Here is a 25,743-nt window from a genome sequence, read left to right on the forward strand (position 1 = left end):
AGGGTATATCATAGAACTGGGACGATAAAGTGGGAAAATTATCGACACCGACCATTTTGCTGATGTTGTTCATCGCGATAAGTAGCCTTTACTAGAGAAATGTGAACCGTTATAAACAGCGGTGCACCTTACCGTTATAAACGGCGGTGCACGTTACCGTTATAAAAGGCGGTGCACGTTACCGTTATAAACTGCGGTGCACGTTACCGTTATAAAAGGCGGTGCACGTTACCGTTACAAACTGCGGTGCACGTTACCGTTACAAACGTCGGTGCACGTTACCGTTATAAACTGCGGTGCACGTTACCGTTATAAAAGGCGGTGCACGTTACCGTTATAAACGGCGGTGCACGTTCCCGTTATAAATGTAGTATTCTATTTAATCGTTATCGTATCAATTCAGGTCATTTTTCTCAATGTGGATTGTTGCCCAGGTCTAGTGCATCAGCCCCTGGCCCCCTAAGAGAGCAAGAGCAGACAAGAGAAGAGGAGGAGGAGAAGAAGAAGGGGAAGGGGAAGCGAAGGGGAAGAGGAGGGTAGTGAGTGACTGTGTGTGAGGGGTCAGCTGCCTGGAACAGACAGGCTTGCTTCCCTGGGCATGATGTCCTCCTGTCCTCGCCCAGCTCCAGCCCTAGACTGCATCCCAAATGCCACCCTATTCAAAAATAGTGCACTATATACAGAATAGGGTGTAATTTGGTAACCAGGGAATAGGGGGTCATTTGGTAACCAGGGAATAGGGGGGTCATTTGGTAAATCAGGGAATAGGGTGTCATTTGGTAACCAGGGAATAGGGGGTCATTTGGTAACCAGGGAATAGGGGGATCATTTGGTAACCAGGGAATAGGGGGTCATTTGGTAACCAGGGAATAGGGGGTCATTTGGTAACCAGGGAATAGGGGGGTCATTTGGTAACCAGGGAATAGGGGTTCATTTGGTAACCAAGGAATAGGGGGTCATTTGCGATCACACACACACACCCTCAGATCAGGGTTCAAAACTAGACAGAGATGTCATTTTATCATCATAGCTATTCATTTAAGAGCACTGTTTTTTTTTGTCATCAAAGATCCTAAATTAGTGATAGGTGGTATATAGCATATACAGCTGCATAGAGGTATGATGATTCTGTCACAATAATGTACCGATTTCAGTCCTAGAGGGCAACCCACTGAATACATTGTGCTATTTTGACACCTAAAGGATCGAGCGTACCCGTGTCGTGACTGACTCTCTCATGAGCGGTAATCTGTCTACCGGGTAGGGCTACAGCCGCATTCAGTGACGGGGCCATCAAATCATCAGTCAAATGTTCACGCACACGCATACATTTGAACGAGTAAAATGATATACGTAAAAAAATATATATATTATAAAAAGGTAATTGATACAGCAAGAATATAAGATATTGCTGAGGAATCAAATAACCTTTTAGGACTAGAAGGAGGTTATACTCCTCAGCGCCTCGGGATGTCTCATACTGCCTGTCTGTTCTGTTGGGTCTACACTTCACAGTGTCTAACGGCAGTGTTTCATACATTTCAGAGGACACAGTGTTGATTTCATTACGCTGGGTCAGCTGCTTTACCTTCTTCATGATCTTCTGAGCATCGTAGCGGATCTGTGTGAACTCCCGGAGCCCAAAGGAACCTCCCACTACCAGCAACTTAGAAACAGAATCCATACGTCGTAAGTTGGTTTCATTATGAGGCATTGTCATCAATATACAGTACAGTCATACTATCTCTGACTGCACTAACTATTGAAACAAAAATCGTATGTTGTCAAGGATGAATATGCGTGTATGTGTTTAAATAGAGAATGGATGATTATTAGCGCTTCTAGTTAACTATCTATTGAAGATGATGTCTCAGGTCACTTGCACTTTCATTGTTTGGAGAGTGGCTTGTATTTTGTCAGTCGCTTCAGCAAGTAACGGCACGAAACCACTTAACTAGCTAGCTAGCTGATCTGATTTTATAATGACTGTTCTTCGTGTTTGTAGCCTACATGTTGATACTACTGCTCAAGCTGCTATCTAGGATGTAGCCAACTGTAGCTAGCTGATAAACTAATAGCCACTGATAGCTAAGCTAGCTACCCTCTCTCTAGCGAGCAAAGGTCTTGTCACGAAACTGAAAAAGACGGTATCAAACCTATGACTCACCAACATGGGAACGCCATATTTAAGGGTTTTGTTCCTCTGTAATGCTTTGAAGGTCAACATAATTATTCGACCCAGATAACTCTACAACCCCATGTTACTTGTTGTTCACTGCGGAAGGTGAATTCTGTCGGACGCACTTACGAGTAGTCCTACTCACTATAATTCCCGGATGTTTCATAAACTCCCATTTTTAGTTCCGCATGTGGAGTGACAACAGAGGTTGAAACACTGAAGTAGTGTTATTTGTATGATTTTGTCTGATGAATTATTGTTAATATGTATGAGAAATGTTGGCATATTACTTTCGTCACGTTATATTTAGAAAAAAAAAGCCCCCACATTAGCTACGTGTTTCTGTAAAGAACATTGATCTAAATAACGTGCCAAACGCACTTATTTAATTTCTTCCATTGTCCATATTACTGTAATTTGATTACAGAATCCAACATAAATATGTAAGTGAATCAAGGAAATGAATAAGCTCTTCCCCCAGTCTCTTCTTCTTTATCAGCCTCTGAATCCATTCTTCCATCTTCCTTCCACCTTCCTATGGCAGACGACCAGAGCCAGTGGCCCAAAGAAAACGCTGTATAGGAACAGGATTCTTCTCAAACACAAGGTAATATAACTACTTCTTGCTAGAAGGGTGCACTGAACTTGGGTATAAAACCTCCCAGGGCTCAAATGTCAGAATATGATATTGCATATTTCTCTTGTATCCACAGCATTGCCCTATAGCCAATCTACATCCAGTCTATCACCCCAGCTACAATTAATCTTTATTATAAACTGGGTGGTTCCAGCCCTGAATGCTGATTGGCTGACAGACGTGGTATATGAGACCGTATACCACGGCTATGACAAAACATGTATTTTTACCGCTCTAATTACTTCAGTAACCAGTTTATAATAGCAATAAGGCACCTCAGGGGGTTTGTGGTATATGGCCAATTTACCACGGCTAAGGGCTGTATCCAGGCACTCCGTGTTGCGTCGTGCTTAAAGAACAGCCCTTAGCCGTGGTATATTAGCTATATACCACACCCCTTCGTGCCAAATTGAACCATATTACACCTGAACCTAAAGCTACTTTCCAGCTTGATATTGTCTTATGTTCTGCAGCATCGCTTCACAATGTTCTGCAGCATCGCTTCACAATGTTCTGCAGCATCGCTTCACAATGTTCTGCAGCATCGCTTCACAATGTTCTGCAGCATCGCTTCACAATGTTCTGCAGCATCGCTTCATAATGTTCTGCAGCATCGCTTCACAATGTTCTGCAGCATCGCTTCACAATGTTCTGCAGCATCGCTTCACAATGTTCTGCAGCATCGCTTCACAATGTTCTGCAGCATCGCTTCATAATGTTCTGCAGCATCGCTTCATAATGTTCTGCAGCATCGCTTCATAATGTTCTGCAGCATCGCTTCACAATGTTCTGCAGCATCGCTTCACAATGTTCTGCAGCATCGCGTCACAATGTTCTGCAGCATCGCGTCACAATGTTCTGTAGCATCGCGTCACAATGTTCTGCAGCATCGCGTCACAATGTTCTGCAGCATCGCTTCACAATGTTCTGGAGCATCGCTTCACAATGTCGTACTTTTGCTGGAGATGATTCATTTTGAATATCACATATAGCTTCATCACAGACACAATAAACGTCAGTGGTTATTAATGTCACTGTGTACTTTAGCAAAGTAGGAAGGAGAGTAAATTAAGGACCAAGTATAGCAATTTATCTTTATTTCAATTGTTTCTTTCTTTTACCTGGTGAAGAAAAATACCTTTTTTTTGTTCTGTATAATAAAATATGTTAGCTTTATTCCTTTTATGAAGATAAAACAATAACAACAAGAAAAATAAAAACACATTTCTCTCCCTTTTTGTAAACCTGGAGAGGGTTTCTGCATGGGAAGCAAGTCCAACTGAGACAAAGTGTGAGGGAGGGAAGGGGCTTGGCTCCGTCCTGGGGTGAAGTTTCCCTTGGGTACAGATCTAGGATCAGCTTTCACTCCCTCAAAACCTAACTTTAACTATTAGTAGGGAAAGTGCTAAACTGACCCCAGATCAGCATCTAGGGGCAACTTCACCCTACACCAGTAAAGGGGTTGGCGGAGGGAGGAATGAGGACGGGGTGGAGAAGGAAGGGGGGGGGGCAGACAAGATGATTATGACATATAAGATGAGGCCAGGAACATAGAAAAAACATGTTAGCATTGTAGAGCAGGGCTAGCCTGATGCCAGATTTGTCTGTGCTGTTTTGAGTGTTGTAGAGCAGGGCTAGCCTGATGCCAGATTTGTCTGTGCTGTTTTGAGTGTTGTAGAGCAGGGCTAGCCTGATGCCAGATTTGTCTGTGCTGTTTTGAGTGTTGTAGAGCAGGGCTAGCCTGATGCCAGATCTGTCTGTGCTGTTTTGAGCGTTGTAGAGCAGGGCTAGCCTGATGCCAGACCTGTCTTTTGCTAAACTGGCGTGACAACGATGAGTGAGAAGGAGTTGGCAAGACAACACAAACAGATCTGGGACCTATGCTAGAGCAGAGCTGCGGTGTCGGGGCAGTAGGAGGGTCTTGCGGGCCGGTGGTAAGAGCAGGTAGGCTGGTGAGTGACCTGACATATTAAGGGTCAAAGGTCACTCAGAGGTCACTCTCTCCGTAGAGTGCGGTGGAGAAGGACATGTAGTCGAGGGCGCCGGGTATCGCGTCGGGGCCGGCGTAGGGAGCCATGCGGACGATACAGTACTCTGCCTGGTCAGGAGGCAACTCACGGCGAAGCTCATCGGCCAGGATGTAGTTCTGGTGTAGGGGGAAACAAGGTAAGAATGGTTCAGGGGGTTCTCAAACCTTTGGGCTCGTTTGGCCAAAATATAATCTGAGTGGTTGGCCGTGGGCCAAACAAATAGACGTTTATGTATTTATAAATAAAATGGTAAACAATATCTTTTTAGTAAACAATCATAAAATCATACAAAATGTAGCCATATAACTTGACACCGAACAACACATTCTAATTAGCAGTATTAAAAGATGTATAAAGAAAACCTGTTGTGGCATAGAAACTGCAACCAAGTTTCTATGTTCGTAAGGCTAATAACTAGAATATGTTTCAAATGACTTGAAAATATGGGAAAGGTGTAACAATTTTGTATTTGCAGCAGTAAGTCACTGAAATGCATCAGAAAGGTATCAGAATGTTCAGGAACATTTCAGGGAAGCTCATCAGGCAAAAAACACCTCTAGGCTTTTGGGGGCCCTAAGCAAGATTTGGCAGTGGGCCAAAGTAAGTAACTACTTAAATGTGCAATAAGCAAAAAAATTGCTCCGCCATTTCCTGGTTGCTAAAATTCTAATAATTTGCCTAATTTTAGTTTATGTGACAAATCAAGCACTCAGAATGTAGAGAATCATTGTACCATCTTAAGCCACTGTGTAATATATTTTCCATAAAGCAGAAATATTTTCAGCTGTTTGAAGCTGGTGGACAAAACCAAAAGTAAAAGAAGCAAAAATTAAACTTAAGAACGGGAAGTATAGAAATAGCGAACATAGAACAGATCTACCGCTTCTTAGACTGGCTTTCAATGAGAATGACAGATCTATAACTCACATAGAACAGATCTACCGCTTCTTAGACTGGCTTTCAATGAGGATGACAGATCTATAACTCACATAGAACAGATCTACCGCTTCTTAGACTGGCTTTCAATGAGAATGACAGATCTATAACTCACATAGAACAGATCTACCGCTTCTTAGACTGGCTTTCAATGAGGATGACAGATCTATAACTCACATAGAACAGATCTACCGCTTCTTAGACTGGCTTTCAATGAGAATGACAGATCTATAACTCACATAGAACAGATCTACCGCTTCTTAGACTGGCTTTCAATGAGGATGACAGATCTATAACTCACATAGAACAGATCTACCGCTTCTTAGACTGGCTTTCAATGAGAATGACAGATCTATAACTCACATAGAACAGATCTACCGCTTCTTAGACTGGCTTTCAATGAGGATGACAGATCTATAACTCACATAGAACAGATCTACCGCTTCTTAGACTTACCTTCAACGAGCTTTATGAATACATTTGATTGATTGACCGACTGACTGATACTGACTGACTATTATTCCAATCTCAGTGTGGAAATATATATAAAATGGAGGAAAATCTGTTTTTTGACTGCACTGGGCCTCTAAAAACTGCAAACATGTGTCTCTACCTTATGGCAAAATGTGTAGAATTTGCTTTCAAACTGCAACATTTTCTCTTTGCCCCATGGCAAAATGTGTAGATTTGCAGAAAATGTACTCTAAAACTCTCCGCCGTCAAGATTTCGATTTTGGCCCCCAAAAGGCTAGGGCCGGCTCTGACTGTATGTGTATGTGTATGTGTGTGTGTGTGTGTGTGTGTGTGTGTGTGTGTGTGTGTGTGTGTGTGTGTGTGTGTGTGTGTGTGTGTGTGTGTGTGTGTGTGGGTACACAGACCCACAAGCCACTGCGGCCCCTCACGATGAGTTCAGATTTTTTGTGTGGCTCCCACCCCTATCGAAGTTGCCCATCCCTGGTCCAGTTGGAGTACCTTGTCCCCAGCCAGGACCTTGAAGGAGGCCATGACCTGGTCAGCGGTGTCTGTGTCGGCCGTCTCCCGGGACATGAAGTCAATAAAGGCCTGGAACGTGACCACACCCACCCGGTTGGGATCCACGATGCTCATGATGCGAGAGAACTCTGCTTCACCCTATTGGACAGGAGCCACGGACACTGTTACCACGGGGACCATTGTGTAGGCCCATTGGGCTCTGGTCATAAGTTGTGCACTATGTAGGGAATAGGGTTCCATAGGGCTCTGGTCTAAAGTAGTGCACTATGTAGGGCCATTTGAGCCGTAGCCTGGTTTCCAGATCTGTTTGTGTTGTCTTGCCCACTATGGTCATGTTATGACAGCACAAACAGATGTGACAGGGACCAGGCTATAGAGACAGTACACAAACTAGAGTGTGATCATGATTGGTGGACCATTTGTTTTCCAATTCAATGCAGACTGATCTTGAAGAGACAAGTGAACAGTCGTTAACTTTCCACAAATGACTACAAGGCAGACTTAAACACATTTTTGATACGTTTATAAGTAACCATAGGAGGATACTTGACTGAGGGAGGGATTGGAGCGGATGTTTCGCCTTTACCATGTTGTAACCGAGGGAGATAAGGCAGGTTTTGAAGTCTTCAGCTTCCATCATCCCTGTTTTCTTCTACAGGTATCAGAGAGGGACAAACAGTACGGAGGACGAACGAACGAGGAAGAAGATTGAAAAGTGGTAGAGGAGGAGGTATTGAGGGGGAAATAGAGTAGGAGAGGGATGTCACACGACATTACGAAAGGAAAATTGGAGAAAGGATAGTAAGAGGGGGTAGAGGGGAGTAGAGGGGGTAGAAGAAGAATCAGAAGAATAAAGGTAAGGGGGTAGAGGGGAGTAGAGGGGGTTAGAAGGTAGAGGGGAGTAGAGGGGGTTAGAAGGAGAGTATAGGGGGTTAGAGGGAGGTAGAGGGGGTTAGGAGGTAGAAGGAAGTAGGGGGGAGTAGAGGGGGTTAGAAGGAGGTAAAGGGGAGTATAGGGGGTTAGAGGAGAGTAGAACAAGGTAGAGGGGGTTAGAAGGAGAGTAGAGGGGAGTAGAGGGGTTTAGAGAAGAGTAGAGGGAGGTAGAGGGGAGTAAAGGGGGTTAGAAGGAGGTAGAGGAGAGTAGAGGGGAGTAAAGGGGGTTAGAAGGAGGTAGAAGGGAGTAGAGGAGAGTAGAGGGGGTTAGAAGGAGGTAGAGGGAGGTAGAGGAGAGTAGAGGGGGTTAGAAGAGAACACAACAAACCAACATGGTTAACCTCAGTACCTGTGCATCGTTGGCTATATCGAAGCCCAGGCTGATCAGGCAGGCCTTGAACTCCTCAGCCCCCAGAGTGCCTGAGTGGTCCTGGGGTGTCAGGTGCGGTGGGGGTGCCAACCAGGTGTGCCAGGTACCAAAGGCCAGGTGAGTGTGGGCCAGGTGCATGTGAAGTGGGGGTGGGCAGGAGGAGCAGGGTGGATAGGAGAGGGTGGGGGTGGGTAGGACAGGGTGGGTGTGCGTCATGCAGAGGGGGTGGGGGTAGGGGTGGATGGTTGATAAGGGGTTGGGGGGGATGGTTGATAAGGGGTTGGGGGTAGGGGGGGTGGTTGATAAGGGGTTGGGGGGGACGGTTGATAAGGGGTTGGGGGTAGGGTAGGTGGTGGATAAGGGGTTGGGGGATGGTTGATAAGGGGTTGGGGGGGGTGGTTGATAAGGGGTTGGGGATAGAGGGGGGATTGGTTGATAAGGGGTTGGGGATAATCGGTTGATAAGGGGTAGGGGGGGTGGATGATAAGGGGTTGGGGGTAGGGGGGGATGGTTGATAAGGGGTTGGGGGGATGGTTGATAAGGGGTTGGGGGGGATGGTTGATAAGGGGTTGGGGGGGATGGTTGATAAGGGGTTGGGGGGGGTGGATGATAAGGGGTTGGGGGGGATGGTTGATAAGGGGTTGGGGGTAGGGGGGGATGGTTGATAAGGGGTTGGGGGGATGGTTGATAAGGGGTTGGGGGTAGGGGGGGATGGTTGATAAGGGGTTGGGGGTAGGGGGGGGTGGATGATAAGGGGTTGGGGGGGTGGTTGATAAGGGGTTGGGGGGGATGGTTGATAAGGTGTTGGGGGGGGTGGATGATAAGGGGTTGGGGGGGATGGTTGATAAGGGGTTGGGGGGGGTGGATGATAAGGGGTTGGGGGGGATGGTTGATAAGGGGTTGGGGGTAGGGGGGGATGATAAGGGGTTGGGGGGGATGGTTGATAAGGGGTTGGGGGGGGTGGATGATAAGGGGTTGGGGGGGATGGTTGATAAGGGGTTGGGGGTAGGGGGGGATGGTTGATAAGGGGTTGGGGGGGTGGATGATAAGGGGTTGGGGGGGATGGTTGATAAGGGGTTGGGGGTAGGAGGGATGGTTGATAAGGGGTTGGGGGTTAGGGGGGGTGGTTGATAAGGGGTTGGGGGGGGTGGATGATAAGGGGTTGGGGGGGATGGTTGATAAGGGGTTGGGGGTAGGGGGGGATGGTTGATAAGGGGTTGGGGGTAGGGGGGGATGGTTGATAAGGGGTTGGGGGGGTGGATGATAAGGGGTTGGGGGGTGGTTGATAAGGGATAGGGGGGGATTGGTTGATAAGGGGTTGGGGGGATGGTTGATAAGGGGTTGGGTCCATGCACAAGAAGAGACAGAAAACACAACAGTGCCAAACATTAGGACCTGAGGTGAGGTGTCACACTGCTGTGTCACATGGAGGCATTCAGAGCTGTTAGGTGCTGTGTGGCAAGCAGACTACAGTAGACAGTACGAGGTATCATTCATTTCACAACATATACAGTAACACCGTGTTTCCCAAACTCGGTCCCGGGGACCCCAAGAGGGGCACGTTTCGTTTTTTTGCCCTAGCACTATACAGCTGATTCAATTAATCGAAGCTTGATGATGAGTTGATTCAGCTGTGTAGTGCTAGGGCAAAAACCAAAACGTGCCCCCCACAGTCACTGGGACTGAGTTTGGGTACATAGCACCACATAGGTTAAATAGCAATAGGGGACTACATTATTCCAACTGGGGTGGGGGGGGTCCGCAGAGGTACTGCAGGGGGGTCCACAGAATTATATATATAAAAAAAACGTTTTTTTAATTAAATATTTTTAGGAATAGGCTTATCGCTAATAACAGAATAAACAACATTTTGAATTTATATATCTTCAGTAGAAAGTATATTACTTGATTTTATCCTAATGGAAATTACACTCACTAACCACATTTACATCCACCTGTTTTTAATGCGTAAAAGACAGTGGAGATGGAAATAGGAAGTTACGGTACAATTTTTTATAAATGCCGACAGATAAAAATTGATTATCGCGAGAAATGGCGGTGGAAATGCCTTGTGTATATAGCACAAATATTGATATAATAACCATCGATATTGAAATATTGAAGTACACTTGGAGTCACGAGATGATATGTTGTGTGTGTGTAGGGTTCTTCCACTACGACTCAGGAAACCATGCAGTTTATGAGGCTACAGATTAAATAGGGTCTCATCACAGGGTGGTGGTAAAAGTGCTCCGTGATAACGTTTATTCTCCTTATTGTGGTAACCATGACGATCGATGCTTGACCTACCGTTTGACAAAATCCAAAATAATTCTCACTCTTATCCATAATAATCTCATCATGTAGACTAGCCTACCCTCACGAGTGGCACAGATGTCTAAGGCACTGCATCTCAGTGATAAAGGCGTCTCTACAGTCCCTGGTTCGATCACGGGCTTTATCACAACCGGCTGTGATCAGGAGTTCCGTAAGGCGGCGCACAATTGGCCTCAGTAGGCCGTCATTGTAAATAAGAATTTGTTCTTAACTGACTTGCCTAGTTAAATAAAGGTTAAATAAAAATTGAAAGTATACCCACACTGTATCTGTGAGCTGTTGGCTAGAGGGCATATGCCAAGATCAGAGTAGGTATTTTGGCTATTTAATGCAACAATTTTTGTGACAAAACTATTGGTAGAGTTGAAAGTGGATTTAGTTCATTTGGCGTGTACTATGTCACAATGCACTGATTTGTATCCGTAACAAGTCTTGTTTGGTGGAAACACACCACTGGTGGGAATTTTTTTAATGTGCCAATATGCACCAAGCCCTAGCGGCTGCTAGGGGGCCCCAGACCAACAACAACTAAAAAATAATCACTGAGAGTCGCTAAATTAGCCAATTTTTGGGGGCGGGGGTCCCTGGGTCATCGGTTTGCCTGTGTCACAGCCATTTTTCAGGGAAAAAGTTTCCCTATATATTTTTCTCCAAAAAGAGAAAGACACCACCCCTTAAAAAAAAGGCTTTTAAAAATGCTTTCTCTCGTCAGTGCAGTAGGACTAAAGTATGCGTCTCTGGGACACGTCTTAATGCAACTCCTTTCTCTTCATCAACAGATATGGTAAAGTTAGATGAGTTCAACATCACTATCGATGTCATCAGTTGGTCCTGGTTGATTATCTACATGATGCATGTTTGTTGACAGAAAAACAAAGCCCTTCCTTAAGTCCTGTAGTTTGTTCGTGCAACACTATGAGAGGAATAACAAGGTTCAATGACCCAACAAACGATCCTCTTGTCCACCTCAACCTCCTCGCTTTGCTCATGTGGTCTAAATAGGTGGAAAACACATTGTCTATAACGATATTCAGATCCATACTAATCAGTAGTTAGGCAATATAAGTGAACTAACTGTACAGTATATGTTAACTAAAACGGTCCACCCCCCCCCCCCCCCCCCCACCCCCCCACAGCACCTCTTCCTCTCTGTACGGTCTCTTCCCTGTGAAACTGACCCTGTCGAAGTGGTTGAAGGAGGCTCTGAACTCGTTCATCTGGTCCTGGCTGATGCCCTTGGCGTCCCTCGTCAGAATCTGGTTTTCGATCTCGTTGATGGTTCTGGCGATGGTGGTCAGGAGTTGCTCCCAGCCCACACGGATATGCTGCAGGGAGGACGAGAGAGGGAGAGGAGGAGAGAGGGAGAGGGACAGAGGGAGAGGGAGAGGGAGGATGAGAGAGGGAGAGGAGGAGAGGGAGAGGGAGGATGAGAGAGGGAGAGGAGGAGAGAGGGAGAGGGAGGATGAGAGAGGGAGAGGAGGAGAGAGGGAGGGAGACAGAGAGGGAGATAGGACAAGAGAGGGAGGGGAGAGAGAGAAATAGGTAGACAGGTAGAGAGAGAGGAAAGAGAGAGAGAAAATTTAATTGAAAGAAAGAAGTTGAGACACCAAGAAGACTGAAGATGGTCGTCGTAAGATCAGATCATCTATTCTATACAACTTGTACCCTCTCTTGGGATCTGTAGTGGTGATCAGGAAAGATCAACTTGTACCCTCTCTTGGGATCTGTCACGGTGATCAGTAAAGATCAACTTGTACACTCTCTTGGGATCTGTCATGGTGATCAGTAAAGATCAACTTGTACCCTCTCTTGGGATCTGTCACGGTGATCAGCAAAGATCAACTTGTACCCTCTCTTGGGATCTGTAACGGTGATCAGGAAAGATCAACTTGTACCCTCTCTTGGGATCTGTAACGGTGATCAGGAAAGATCAACTTGTACCCTCTCTTGGGATCTGTAACGGTGATCAGCAAAGATCAACTTGTACCCTCTCTTGGGATCTGTTGTACTTCTATTTCCTTCCATTACCTTCCATGATGTAGTTGTGTGTTTCTTACAGTACATCCCTAGTGGAGTGTTGTGTAGTTGTGTAGTTGTGTGTTGTGTAGTTATGTGTTGTGTAGTTGTGTGTTTCTTACAGTACATCCCCAGTGTAGTGTTGTGTAGTTGTGTGTTGTGTAGTTGTGTTTTGTGTACTTGTGTGTTGTGTAGCTGTGTGTTACTTACAGTACATCCCTAGTGGAGTGTTGTGTAGTTATGTGTTACTTACAGTACATCCCTAGTGTAGTGTTGTTGTGTGTTGTGTTGTGTAGTTGTGTGTTGTGTGTTGTGTAGCTGTGTGTTACTTACAGTACATCCCTAGTGTAGTGTTGTGTAATGTGTTGTGTAGTTGTGTGTTGTGTAGTTGTGTGTTGTGTAGTTGTGCGTTGTGTAGTGTGTTGTGTAGTTGTGTGTTGTGTAGCTGTGTGTTACTTACAGTACATCCCTAGTGTAGTGTTGTTGTGTGTTGTGTAGTTGTGTGTTGTGTAGTTGTGTGTTACAGTACATCCCTAGTGTAGTGTTGTGTAGTCGTGTGTTGTGTAGCTGTGTGTTACAGTACATCCCTAGTGTAGTGTTGTGTAGTCGTGTGTTTCTTACCTCCATGGTATAGTTGGTGTGTTTGTTGTCGAAGATCAGAGCTTCCTGAATCAGCTGGTGGTCTCCCTCCAATTGGTCGATCTTTGGCTTGTAGTTGACGATGTTCTTCTCGTATTGGCGGAGATGGGTCAGCTGATCCTCCAGGGTTCCGTGCATCTCGATAGAGATACGACCAATCTCCTGCAGACAGAGAAACACAGGGAGAAGAGAGAGGAGAGTACATGAGGAGAGGGGGAGTCAAGACCTACTGGAGAGAATGTTTACATTAGATTGTGAATAGCAAACAGGCATGAGAACACAAACAAAACTGGTTTTGAGGATGACAGGGGTGATATGATTAAGGGTGATAGGGGTGATAAAATTAAGGATGACAGGGGTGATACCATTAAAGATGACAGGGGTGATAAAATTAAGGATGACAGGGGTGATAAGATTAAGAATGACAGGGGTGATAAGATTAAGAATGACAGGGGTGATACGATTAAGGATGACAGGGGTGATCAGATTAAGGATGACAGGGGTAATCAGATTAAGAATGACAGGGGTGATAAGATTAAGGATGACAGGGGTGATAAGATTAAGGATGACAGGGGTGATAAGATTAAGGATGACAGGGGTGATAAGATTAAGGATGACAGGGGTGATACGATTAAGGATGACAGGGGTGATACGATTAAGGCTGACACGATTAAGGGTGGCAGGGGTGATAAAATTAAGGATGACAGGGGTGATAAGATTAAGGATGAGAGGAGTGATAAGATTAAGGATGACAGGGGTAATCAGATTAAGGACGACAGGGGTGATAAAATTAAGGATGACAGGGGTGATAAAATTAAGGACGAAAGGGGTTATGACTAAGGATGACAGGGGTGATCAAATAAAGGACGACAGGGGTTATATGATTAACGATGACAGGGGTGATACCATTAAGGATGACAGGGGTGATACCATTAAGGATGACAGGGGTGATAAAATTAAGGATGACAGTGGTGATAAAATTAAGGATGACAGGGGTGATAAGATTAAGAATGACAGGGGTGATAAGATTAAGGATGACAGGGGTGATAAGATTAAGGATGACAGGGGTGATAAGATTAAGGATGACAGGGGTGATAAGATTAAGGATGACAGGGGTGATACGATTAAGGATGACAGGGGTGATAAGATTATGGACGACAGGGGTGATAAGATTAAGGATGACAGGGGTGATAAGATTAAGGACGACAGGGGTGATAAAAATAAGGACGACAGGGGTGATAAAAATAAGGATGAGGGGTTATATGAGTAAGGATGACAGGGGTGATACCATTAAGGATGACAGGGGTGATACCATTAAGGATGACAGGGGTGATACCATTAAGGATGACAGGGGTGATAATATTAAGGACGACAGGGGTAATCAGATTAGGACGACAGGGGTGATAAAATTAAGGATGACAGGGGTAATCAGATAAAGGATGACGGGTGATAAAATTAAGGATGACAGGGGTGATAAGATTAAGGATGACAGGGGTGATAAGATTAAGGACGACAGGGGTTATATGATTAACGATGACAGGGGTGATACCATTAAGGATGACAGGGGTGAAAAATGAAGGATGACAGGGGTGATAAAATTAAGGATGACAAGGGTGATACCATTAAGGATGACAAGGGTGATACCATTAAGGATGACAGGGGTGATACTATTAAGGATGACAGGGGTGATACAATTAAGGATGGCGGGTGATACCATTAAGGATGACGGGTGATCAGATTATGGATGACATGGGTGATCAGATTAAGGATGACAGGGGTGATCAGATTAAGAATGACAGGGGTGATACGATTAAAAATGACAGGGGTGATAGGATTAAGGATGACAGGGGTGATACCATTAAGGATGACAGGGATAATAACATTAAGGATGACAGGGGTGATCAGATAAAGGACAACGAGTCATAATATTAAGAATGACATGGGTGATACGATTAAGGATGACAGGAGTGATAAGATTAAGGATGACAGGGGTGATACGATTAAGGGTGATAGGGGTGATACGATTAAGGATGACAGGGTTGATATGATTAAGGATGACAGGGGTGATATGATTAAGGATGACAGTTGTGATCCGATTAAGGATGACAGGGGTGATACAATTAGGGATGACAGGGGTTCTATGATTAAGGATGACAGGGGTTCTATGATTAAGGATGACAGGGGTGATACCATTAACGATGACAGGGGGATAAAATTTGAAATGGGTCTGATTCCAAGCGTCTTGGACACTTAGGCCGAGGGTCATATCAAGACACTATGGTATTTTGATATTCATGACAATCCCTCAAAAGGACTCTGTGATGGCCAGTCATTTGAAGATTAAGTAAAATTGTCATCTCTGCTCTGCTCTGTCCAGTACCAACTCTACCTGTTCTGTCCAGTACCAACTCTACCTGTTCTGTCCAGTACCAACTCTACCTGCTCTGTTCTGTTCTGTCCAGTACCAACTCTACCTGTTCTGTCCAGTACCAACTCTACCTGTTCTGTCCAGTACCAACTCTACCTGTTCTTTTCTGTCCAGTACCAACTCTACCTGTTCTGTCCAGTACCAACTCTACCTGTTCTGTTCAGTACCAACTCTACCTGTTCTGTTCAGTACCAACTCTACCTGTTCTGTCCAGTACCAACTCTACCTGTTCTGTCCAGTACCAACTCTACCTGTTCTGTCCAGTACCAACTCTACCTGTTCTGTCCAGTACCAACTCTACCTGTTCTGTTCAGTACCAACTCTACCTGTTCTGTTCTGTCCAGTACCAACTCTACCTGTTCTGTCCAGTACCAACTCTACCTGTTCTGTTCTGTCCAGTACCAACTCTACCTGTTCTGTTCAGTACCAACTCTACCTGCTCTGTTCAGTACCAACTCTACCTGCTCTGTCCAGTACCAACTCTAGCTGTTCTGTCCAGTACCAACTCTACCTGTTCTGTCCAGTACCAACTCTACCTGTTCTGTTCTGTCCAGTACCAACTCTACCTGTTCTGTTCAGTACCAACTCTACCTGCTCTGTTCAGTACCAACTCTACCTGCCCTGTCCAGTACCAACTCTAGCTGTTCTGTCCAGTACCAACTCTACCTGTTCTGTTCAGTACCAACTCTACCTGTTCTGTTCTGTCCAGTACCAACTCTAGCTGTTCTGTCCAGTACCAACTCTACCTGTTCTGTTCAGTACCAACTCTACCTGTTCTGTTCTGTCCAGTACCAACTCTAGCTGTTCTGTTCTGTCCAGTACCAACTCTACCTGTTCTGTCCAGTACCAACTCTACCTGTTCTGTCCAGTACCAACTCTACCTGTTCTGTCCAGTACCAACTCTACCTGTTCTGTCCAGTACCAACTCTACCTGTTCTGTCCAGTACCAACTCTACCTGTTCTGTTCTGTCCAGTACCAACTCTACCTGTTCTGTCCAGTACCAACTCTACCTGTTCTGTCCAGTACCAACTCTACCTGTTCTGTCCAGTACCAACTCTACCTGTTCTGTCCAGTACCAACTCTACCTGTTCTGTCCAGTACCAACTCTACCTGTTCTGTCCAGTACCAACTCTACCTGTTCTGTTCAGTACCAACTCTACCTGTTCTGTTCTGTCCAGTACCAACTCTACCTGTTCTGTCCAGTACCAACTCTACCTGTTCTGTTCAGTACCAACTCTACCTGTTCTGTTCTGTCCAGTACCAACTCTACCTGTTCTGTTCTGTCCAGTACCAACTCTACCTGTTCTGTCCAGTACCAACTCTACCTGTTCTGTTCTGTCCAGCACCAACTCTACCTGTTCTGTCCAGTACCAACTCTACCTGTTCTGTCCAGTACCAACTCTACCTGTTCTGTCCAGTACCAACTCTACCTGTTCTGTCCAGTACCAACTCTACCTGTTCTGTCCAGTACCAACTCTACCTGTTCTGTCCAGTACCAACTCTACCTGTTCTGTCCAGTACCAACTCTACCTGTTCTGTCCAGTACCAACTCTACCTGTTCTGTTCAGTACCAACTCTACCTGTTCTGTTCTGTCCAGTACCAACTCTACCTGTTCTGTCCAGTACCAACTCTACCTGTTCTGTTCTGTACCATCTCTACCTGTTCTGTCCAGTACCAACTCTACCTGTTCTGTCCAGTACCAACTCTACCTGTTCTGTCCAGTACCAACTCTACCTGTTCTGTTCAGTACCAACTCTACCTGTTCTGTTCTGTCCAGTACCAACTCTAGCTGTTCTGTCCAGTACCAACTCTAGCTGTTCTGTTCTGTCCAGTACATACTCTACCTGTTCTGTCCAGTACCAACTCTACCTGTTCTGTCCCGTACCAACTCTACCTGTTCTGTCCAGTACCAACTCTACCTGTTCTGTCCAGTACCAACTCTACCTGTTCTGTCCAGTACCAACTCTACCTGTTCTGTTCTGTACCAACTCTACCTGTTCTGTCCAGTACCAACTCTACCTGCCCTGTCCAGTACCAACTCTAGCTGTTCTGTCCAGTACCAACTCTACCTGTTCTGTTCAGTACCAACTCTACCTGTTCTGTTCTGTCCAGTACCAACTCTAGCTGTTCTGTCCAGTACCAACTCTAGCTGTTCTGTTCTGTCCAGTACCAACTCTACCTGTTCTGTCCAGTACCAACTCTACCTGTTCTGTCCAGTACCAACTCTACCTGTTCTGTCCAGTACCAACTCTACCTGTTCTGTCCAGTACCAACTCTACCTGTTCTGTCCAGTACCAACTCTACCTGTTCTGTCCAGTACCAACTCTACCTGTTCTGTCCAGTACCAACTCTACCTGTTCTGTTCAGTACCAACTCTACCTGTTCTGTTCTGTCCAGTACCAACTCTACCTGTTCTGTTCTGTCCAGTACCAACTCTACCTGTTCTGTCCAGTACCAACTCTACCTGTTCTGTTCTGTCCAGTACCAACTCTACCTGTTCTGTCCAGTACCAACTCTACCTGTTCTGTTCTGTCCAGTACCAACTCTACCTGTTCTGACCAGTACCAACTCTACCTGTTCTGTCCAGTACCAACTCTACCTGTTCTGTCCAGTACCAACTCTACCTGTTCTGTCCAGTACCAACTCTACCTGTTCTGTCCAGTACCAACTCTACCTGTTCTGTCCAGTACCAACTCTACCTGTTCTGTCCAGTACCAACTCTACCTGTTCTGTTCAGTACCAACTCTACCTGTTCTGTTCTGTCCAGTACCAACTCTACCTGTTCTGTTCAGTACCAACTCTACCTGTTCTGTTCTGTCCAGCACCAACTCTACCTGTTCTGTCCAGTACCAACTCTACCTGTTCTGTCCAGTACCAACTCTACCTGTTCTGTCCAGTACCAACTCTACCTGTTCTGTCCAGTACCAACTCTACCTGTTCTGTCCAGTACCAACTCTACCTGTTCTGTTCAGTACCAACTCTACCTGTTCTGTCCAGTACCAACTCTACCTGTTCTGTCCAGTACCAACTCTACCTGTTCTGTTCTGTCCCAACTCTACCTGTTCTGTCCAGTACCAACTCTACCTGTTCTGTTCTGTACCAACTCTACCTGTTCTGTCCAGTACCAACTCTACCTGTTCTGTCCAGTACCAACTCTACCTGTTCTGTCCAGTACCAACTCTACCTGTTCTGTTCTGTACCAACTCTACCTGTTCTGTCCAGTACCAACTCTACCTGTTCTGTACAGTACCAACTCTACCTGTTCTGTCCAGTACCAACTCTACCTGTTCTGTCCAGTACCAACTCTACCTGTTCTGTTCTGTCCCAACTCTACCTGTTCTGTTCAGTACCAACTCTACCTGTTCTGTCCAGTACCAACTCTACCTGTTCTGTCCAGTACCAACTCTACCTGTTCTGTCCAGTACCAACTCTACATGTTCTGTCCAGTACCAACTCTACATGTTCTGTCCAGTACCAACTCTACCTGTTCTGTCAGTACCAACTCTACCTGTTCTGTTCTGTTCAGTACCAACTCTACCTGTTCTGTTCTGTCCAGTACCAACTCTACCTGTTCTGTCCAGTACCAACTCTACCTGTTCTGTTCAGTACCAACTCTACCTGTTCTGTTCTGTCCAGTACCAACTCTACCTGTTCTGTCCAGTACCAACTCTACCTGTTCTGTTCTGTCCAGTACCAACTCTACCTGTTCTGTCCAGTACCAACTCTACCTGTTCTGTCCAGTACCAACTCTACCTGTTCTGTTCAGTACCAACTCTACCTGTTCTGTTCAGTACCAACTCTACCTGTTCTGTTCTGTCCAGTACCAACTCTACCTGTTCTGTCCAGTACCAACTCTACCTGTTCTGTCCAGTACCAACTCTACCTGTTCTGTTCTGTCCAGTACCAACTCTACCTGTTCTGTCCAGTCCCAACTCTACCTGTTCTGTTCAGTACCAACTCTACCTGTTCTGTTCTGTCCAGTACCAACTCTACCTGTTCTGTCCAGTACCAACTCTACCTGTTCTGTCCAGTACCAACTCTACCTGTTCTGTCCAGTACCAACTCTACCTGTTCTGTCCAGTACCAACTCTACCTGTTCTGTTCTGTCCAGTACCAACTCCATCTGTTCTGTCCAGTACCAACTCTACCTGTTCTGTTCTGTTCAGTACCAACTCGACCTGTTCTGTCCAGTACCAACTCTACCTGTTCTGTTCAGTACCAACTCTACCTGTTCTGTTCTGTCCAGTACCAACTCTACCTGTTCAGTACCAACTCTACCTGTTCTGTCCAGTACCAACTCTACCTGTTCAGTACCAACTCTACCTGTTCTGTCCAATACCAACTCTACCTGTTCTGTCCAGTACCAACTCTACCTGCTCTGTCCAGTACCAACTCTACCTGTTCTGTCCAATACCAACTCTACCTGTTCTGTCCAGTACCAACTCTACCTGTTCTGACTCACCTCCATCTTGGTTTGTATCCAGTACCAGAACCTCTGTGTAGACTCACCTCCATCTTGGTTTGTATCCAGTACCAGAACCTCTGTGTAGACTCACCTCCATCTTGGTTTGTATCCAGTACCAGAACCTCTTTGTAGACTCACCTCCATCTTGGTTTGTATCCAGTACCAGAACCTCTGCTCTGACTCACCTCCATCTTGGTTTGTATCCAGGGCCCGATGACATTGGCTTGGTTGGCAAACTGCCTCCGGAGACGTTCGTTGTTCTGCTGGCGGACGTGTTCCTCGATCAGGGCCTGGTCCCTCTGTGGCACCAGCTGTCTCACCTGGGGTGGAGGGGGGAGACAGGGGTTAGAGTCATTAAGGAAAGGGGCGTCTCACCTGGGGTGAAGGGGGGGAGAGACAGGGGTTAGAGTCATTAAGGAAAGGGGCGTCTCACCTGGGGTGAAGGGGGGGAGAGACAGGGGTTAGAGTCATTAAGGAAAGGGCCGTCTCACCTGGGGTGAAGGGGGGGAGACAGGGGTTAGAGTCATTAAGGAAAGGGGCGTCTCACCTGGGGTGGAGGGGGGGGGGGGGAGACAGGGGTTAGAGTCATTAAGGAAAGGGGCGTCTCACCTGGGGTGAAGGGGGGGAGAGACAGGGGTTAGAGTCATTAAGGAAAGGGCCGTCTCACCTGGGGTGAAGGGGGGGAGACAGGGGTTAGAGTCATTAAGGAAAGGGCCGTCTCACCTGGGGTGAAGGGGGGGGGACACAGGGGTTAGAGTCATTAAGGAAAGGGGCGTCTCACCTGGGGTGGAGGGGGGGAGAGACAGGGGTTAGAGTCATTAAGGAAAGGGGCGTCTCACCTGGGGTGGAGGGGGGGAGAGACAGGGGTTAGAGTCATTAAGGAAAGGGGCGTCTCACCTGGGGTGGAGGGGGGGCGGGGGGGGGGGGGTTAGAGTCATTAAGGAAAGGGGCGTCTCACCTGGGGTGGAGGGGGGGGGGACAGGGGTTAGAGTCATTAAGGAAAGGGGCGTCTCACCTGGGGTGGAGGGGGGGGGGACAGGGGTTAGAGTCATTAAGGAAAGGGGCGTCTCACCTGGGGTGGAGGGGGGGAGAGACAGGGGTTAGAGTCATTAAGGAAAGGGGCGTCTCACCTGGGGTGGAGGGGGGGAGAGACAGGGGTTAGAGTCATTAAGGAAAGGGGAGTCTCACCTGGGGTGGAGGGGGGGGGGGGACAGGGGTTAGAGTCATTAAGGAAAGGGGCGTCTCACCTGGGGTGGAGGGGGGGGGGGACAGGGGTTAGAGTCATTAAGGAAAGGGGCGTCTCACCTGGGGTGGAGGGGGGGGACGGGGGTTAGAGTCATTAAGGAAAGGGGCGTCTCACCTGGGGTGGAGGGGGGGGGGACAGGGGTTAGAGTCATTAAGGAAAGGGGCGTCTCACCTGGGGTGGAGGGGGGGGACGGGGGTTAGAGTCATTAAGGAAAGGGGCGTCTCACCTGGGGTGGAGGGGGGGGGGGGGACAGGGGTTAGAGTCATTAAGGAAAGGGGCGTCTCACCTGGGGTGGAGGGGGGGGACAGGGGTTAGAGTCATTAAGGAAAGGGGAGTCTCACCTGGGGTGGGGGGGGGGAGAGACAGGGGTTAGAGTCATTAAGGAAAGGGGAGTCTCACCTGGGGTGGAGGGGGGGGGGGGGGGGTTAGAGTCATTAAGGAAAGGGGCGTCTCACCTGGGGTGGAGGGGGGGGGGGGGGTTAGAGTCATTAAGGAAAGGGGCGTCTCACCTGGGGTGGAGGGGGGGAGAGACAGGGGTTAGAGTCATTAAGGAAAGGGGCGTCTCACCTGGGGTGGAGGGGGACAGGGGTTAGAGTCATTAAGGAAAGGGGCGTCTCACCTGGGGTGGAGGGGGGGGGGACAGGGGTTAGAGTCATTAAGGAAAGGGGCGTCTCACCTGGGGTGGAGGGGGGGGGGGGACAGGGGTTAGAGTCATTAAGGAAAGGGGCGTCTCACCTGGGGTGGGGGGGGGGGAGAGACAGGGGTTAGAGTCATTAAGGAAAGGGGCGTCTCACCCTTGTCCCTCACCTTGTCCCACCCCTTGTCCCACCCCTTGTCCCTCACCTTGTCCCACCCCTTGTCCCACCCCTTGTCCCACCCCTTGTCCCACCCCTTGTCCCACCCCTTGTCCCACCCCTTGTCCCACCCCTTGTCCCACACCCTGTCCCACACCTTGTCCCACACCTTGTCCCACCCCTTGTCCCACCCCTTTGACCCACCCCTTGTCCCACCCCTTGTCCCACCCCTTGTCCCACCCCTTGTCCCACCCCTTGTCCCACCCCTTGTCCCACACCTTGTCCCACACCTTGTCCCATACCTTGTCCCACTTGGCGTTGATGTCCTGAGGGTTGATGGTGGTGTAAGGGTTGCTGCCAGCCATGTTCACGTGATAGGTGGCCACTATCTTGGCGATCTCATTGTGGATTCCCAGGATGGCACCACGTTCCTTATCCGCATCAGGAAGAGTGGCTTTAAACTGCTCATGGGCTGTACTGAGGCCCTGGGAGGGACGAAGATACACGCACACACACACAGAAATGTGTTAGTGTGAGTGTGTGTGTGTGTGTGTGTGTGTGTGTGTGTGTGTGTGTGTGTGTGTGTGTGTGTGTGTGTGTGTGTGTGTGTGTGTGTGTGTGTGTGTGCGTGCGCGTGTTTACGTGTGTGTGTGTGTGTGCACGTGTTTACGTGTGTGTGTGTATGTGTGTGTGTGTGTGTCTCTACAGTACTAACCTGTATCTCCTCTATAGTGTGAACTATGAAGGTGTCCTGCAGATCCTCCATGGCTCCCTCCATCCAGTTGTTGAACGGAGCAGCTCGTTTGGCAAACTCCAGATATAACTGGTCTATGGTCTCCAGAAGCTTCTCAGTTCTCTGTCGGTTCCACACGAGGAAACACAGCGGAGAAAGACTGTATCGTTATTAGACCTATGAGCAGATCCCGCTCAAATTAAGCACGGAACCTATGGACCATCAAACTGAATTGAGCATCTAATTGATCATCTAATTGATCATCTAATTGATCGCATTCATATATATTTATACCACAGCATTGTTGAATACGAATTTCTGATTGGCTAGAAGGGACATTAAAACCAGGAACCATATCGGGACATTTGGAAAAAATATTGTGACCCTTGCAATCAGGATGTAATATGCGCCTACACATGGAGACTGTACTGGCTACAAAGTTACAGAAAGATAAACCCACAACTACACAGGGAGACTGTACTGGCTACAAAGTTACAGAAAGATAAACCAACAACTACACATGGTGACTGTACTGGCTACAAAGTTACAGAAAGATAAACCAACAACTACACATGCAGACTGTACTGGCTACAAAGTTACAGAAAGATAAACCCACAACTACACATGGAGACTGTACTGGCTACAAAGTTACAGGAAGATAAACCCACAACTACACAGGGAGACTGTACTGGCTACAAAGTTACAGAAAGATAAACCAACAACTACACATGGTGACTGTACTGGCTACAAAGTTACAGAAAGATAAACCAACAACTACACATGCAGACTGTACTGGCTACAAAGTTACAGAAAGATAAACCCACAACTACACATGGTGACTGTACTGGCTACAAAGTTACAGAAAGATAAACCAACAACTACACATGGTGACTGTACTGGCTACAAAGTTACAGAAAGATAAACCAACAACTACACATGGTGACTGTACTGGCTACAAAGTTACAGAAAGATAAACTCACAACTACACATGGTGACTGTACTGGCTACAAAGTTACAGAAAGATAAACCCACAACTACACAGGGAGACTGTACTGGCTACAAAGTTACAGAAAGATAAACCAACAACTACACATGGTGACTGTACTGGCTACAAAGTTACAGAAAGATAAACCAACAACTACACATGGTGACTGTACTGGCTACAAAGTTACAGAAAGATAAACCAACAACTACACATGGTGACTGTACTGGCTACAAAGTTACAGAAAGATAAACTCACAACTACACATGGTGACTGTACTGGCTACAAAGTTACAGGAAGATAAACCAACAACTACACATGCAGACTGTACTGGCTACAAAGTTACAGAAAGATAAACCAACAACTACACATGGTGACTGTACTGGCTACAAAGTTACAGAAAGATAAACCCACAACTACACATGGTGACTGTACTGGCTACAAAGTTACAGAAAGATAAACCAACAACTACACATGCAGACTGTACTGGCTACAAAGTTACAGAAAGATAAACCAACAACTACACATGCAGACTGTACTGGCTACAAAGTTACAGAAAGATAAACCCACAACTACACATGGTGACTGTACTGGCTACAAAGTTACAGAAAGATAAACCCACAACTACACATGGTGACTGTACTGGCTACAAAGTTACAGAAAGATAAACCAACAACTACACATGGTGACTGTACTGGCTACAAAGTTACAGAAAGATAAACCCACAACTACACATGGTGACTGTACTGGCTACAAAGTTACAGAAAGATAAACCAACAACTACACATGGTGACTGTACTGGCTACAAAGTTACAGAAAGATAAACCCACAACTACACATGGTGACTGTACTGGCTACAAAGTTACAGAAAGATAAACCAACAACTACACATGGTGACTGTACTGGCTACAAAGTTACAGAAAGATAAACCAACAACTACACATGGTGACTGTACTGGCTACAAAGTTACAGAAAGATAAACCCACAACTACACATGGTGACTGTACTGGCTACAAAGTTACAGAAAGATAAACCAACAACTACACATGGTGACTGTACTGGCTACAAAGTTACAGAAAGATAAACCAACAACTACACATGGTGACTGTACTGGCTACAAAGTTACAGAAAGATAAACCCACAACTACACATGGTGACTGTACTGGCTACAAAGTTACAGAAAGATAAACCCACAACTACACATGGTGACTGTACTGGCTACAAAGTTACAGAAAGATAAACCAACAACTACACATGGTGACTGTACTGGCTACAAAGTTACAGAAAGATAAACCCACAACTACACATGGTGACTGTACTGGCTACAAAGTTACAGAAAGATAAACCCACAACTACACATGGTGACTGTACTGGCTACAAAGTTACAGAAAGATAAACCCACAACTACACATGGTGACTGTACTGGCTACAAAGTTACAGAAAGATAAACCAACAACTACACATGCAGACTGTACTGGCTACAAAGTTACAGAAAGATAAACCAACAACTACACATGGTGACTGTACTGGCTACAAAGTTACAGAAAGATAAACCCACAACTACACATGGTGACTGTACTGGCTACAAAGTTACAGAAAGATAAACCAACAACTACACATGCAGACTGTACTGGCTACAAAGTTACAGAAAGATAAACCAACAACTACACATGCAGACTGTACTGGCTACAAAGTTACAGAAAGATAAACCAACAACTACACATGGTGACTGTACTGGCTACAAAGTTACAGAAAGATAAACCAACAACTACACATGGTGACTGTACTGGCTACAAAGTTACAGAAAGATAAACCAACAACTACACATGCAGACTGTACTGGCTACAAAGTTACAGAAAGATAAACCCACAACTACGAGGAAAAACTTCGCTAACTAGCTGATGTGTTTTTTTGCAGAGACATATTGTTTTGGAGCATCTGATGACCTAACGTGGTGAGTGATGACCTAACGTGGTGAGTGATGACCTAACGTGGTGAGTGATGACCTAACGTGGTGAGTGAT

At 46.4% G+C, this 25,743-nt stretch overlaps 2 protein-coding genes across 2 annotated transcripts in view; both read right to left on the reverse strand.

Moving 5' to 3' along the window:
• cox16 (cytochrome c oxidase assembly factor COX16) overlaps window positions 1-2,382 on the reverse strand; it is a 28,439-nt gene extending 26,057 nt beyond the window's left edge. Inside the window, exons 1-2 of the mRNA XM_071382056.1 lie at window positions 2,168-2,382; window positions 1,589-1,666 (exon numbers count right to left, since the gene is read on the reverse strand). Of these exons, the coding sequence (XP_071238157.1) occupies window positions 1,589-1,666; window positions 2,168-2,227 (138 nt within the window). The 5' untranslated portion in view covers window positions 2,228-2,382. The remainder of the gene's footprint in view (window positions 1-1,588; window positions 1,667-2,167) is intronic.
• Window positions 2,383-3,896: 1,514 nt separating this feature from the next.
• LOC139563414 (alpha-actinin-1-like) overlaps window positions 3,897-25,743 on the reverse strand; it is a gene marked incomplete in the record, with an annotated part of 117,402 nt that continues 95,555 nt past the window's right edge. The window contains 8 exon segments of the mRNA XM_071382063.1: window positions 3,897-4,962; window positions 6,755-6,913; window positions 8,058-8,138; window positions 11,594-11,740; window positions 13,053-13,232; window positions 20,151-20,285; window positions 22,308-22,490; window positions 22,721-22,861. Coding sequence (XP_071238164.1) covers window positions 4,804-4,962; window positions 6,755-6,913; window positions 8,058-8,138; window positions 11,594-11,740; window positions 13,053-13,232; window positions 20,151-20,285; window positions 22,308-22,490; window positions 22,721-22,861 — 1,185 coding nt within the window.

Source organism: Salvelinus alpinus, chromosome 34 (genome assembly GCF_045679555.1).
Source record: "Salvelinus alpinus chromosome 34, SLU_Salpinus.1, whole genome shotgun sequence".
NCBI lineage: Eukaryota > Metazoa > Chordata > Actinopteri > Salmoniformes > Salmonidae > Salvelinus > Salvelinus alpinus.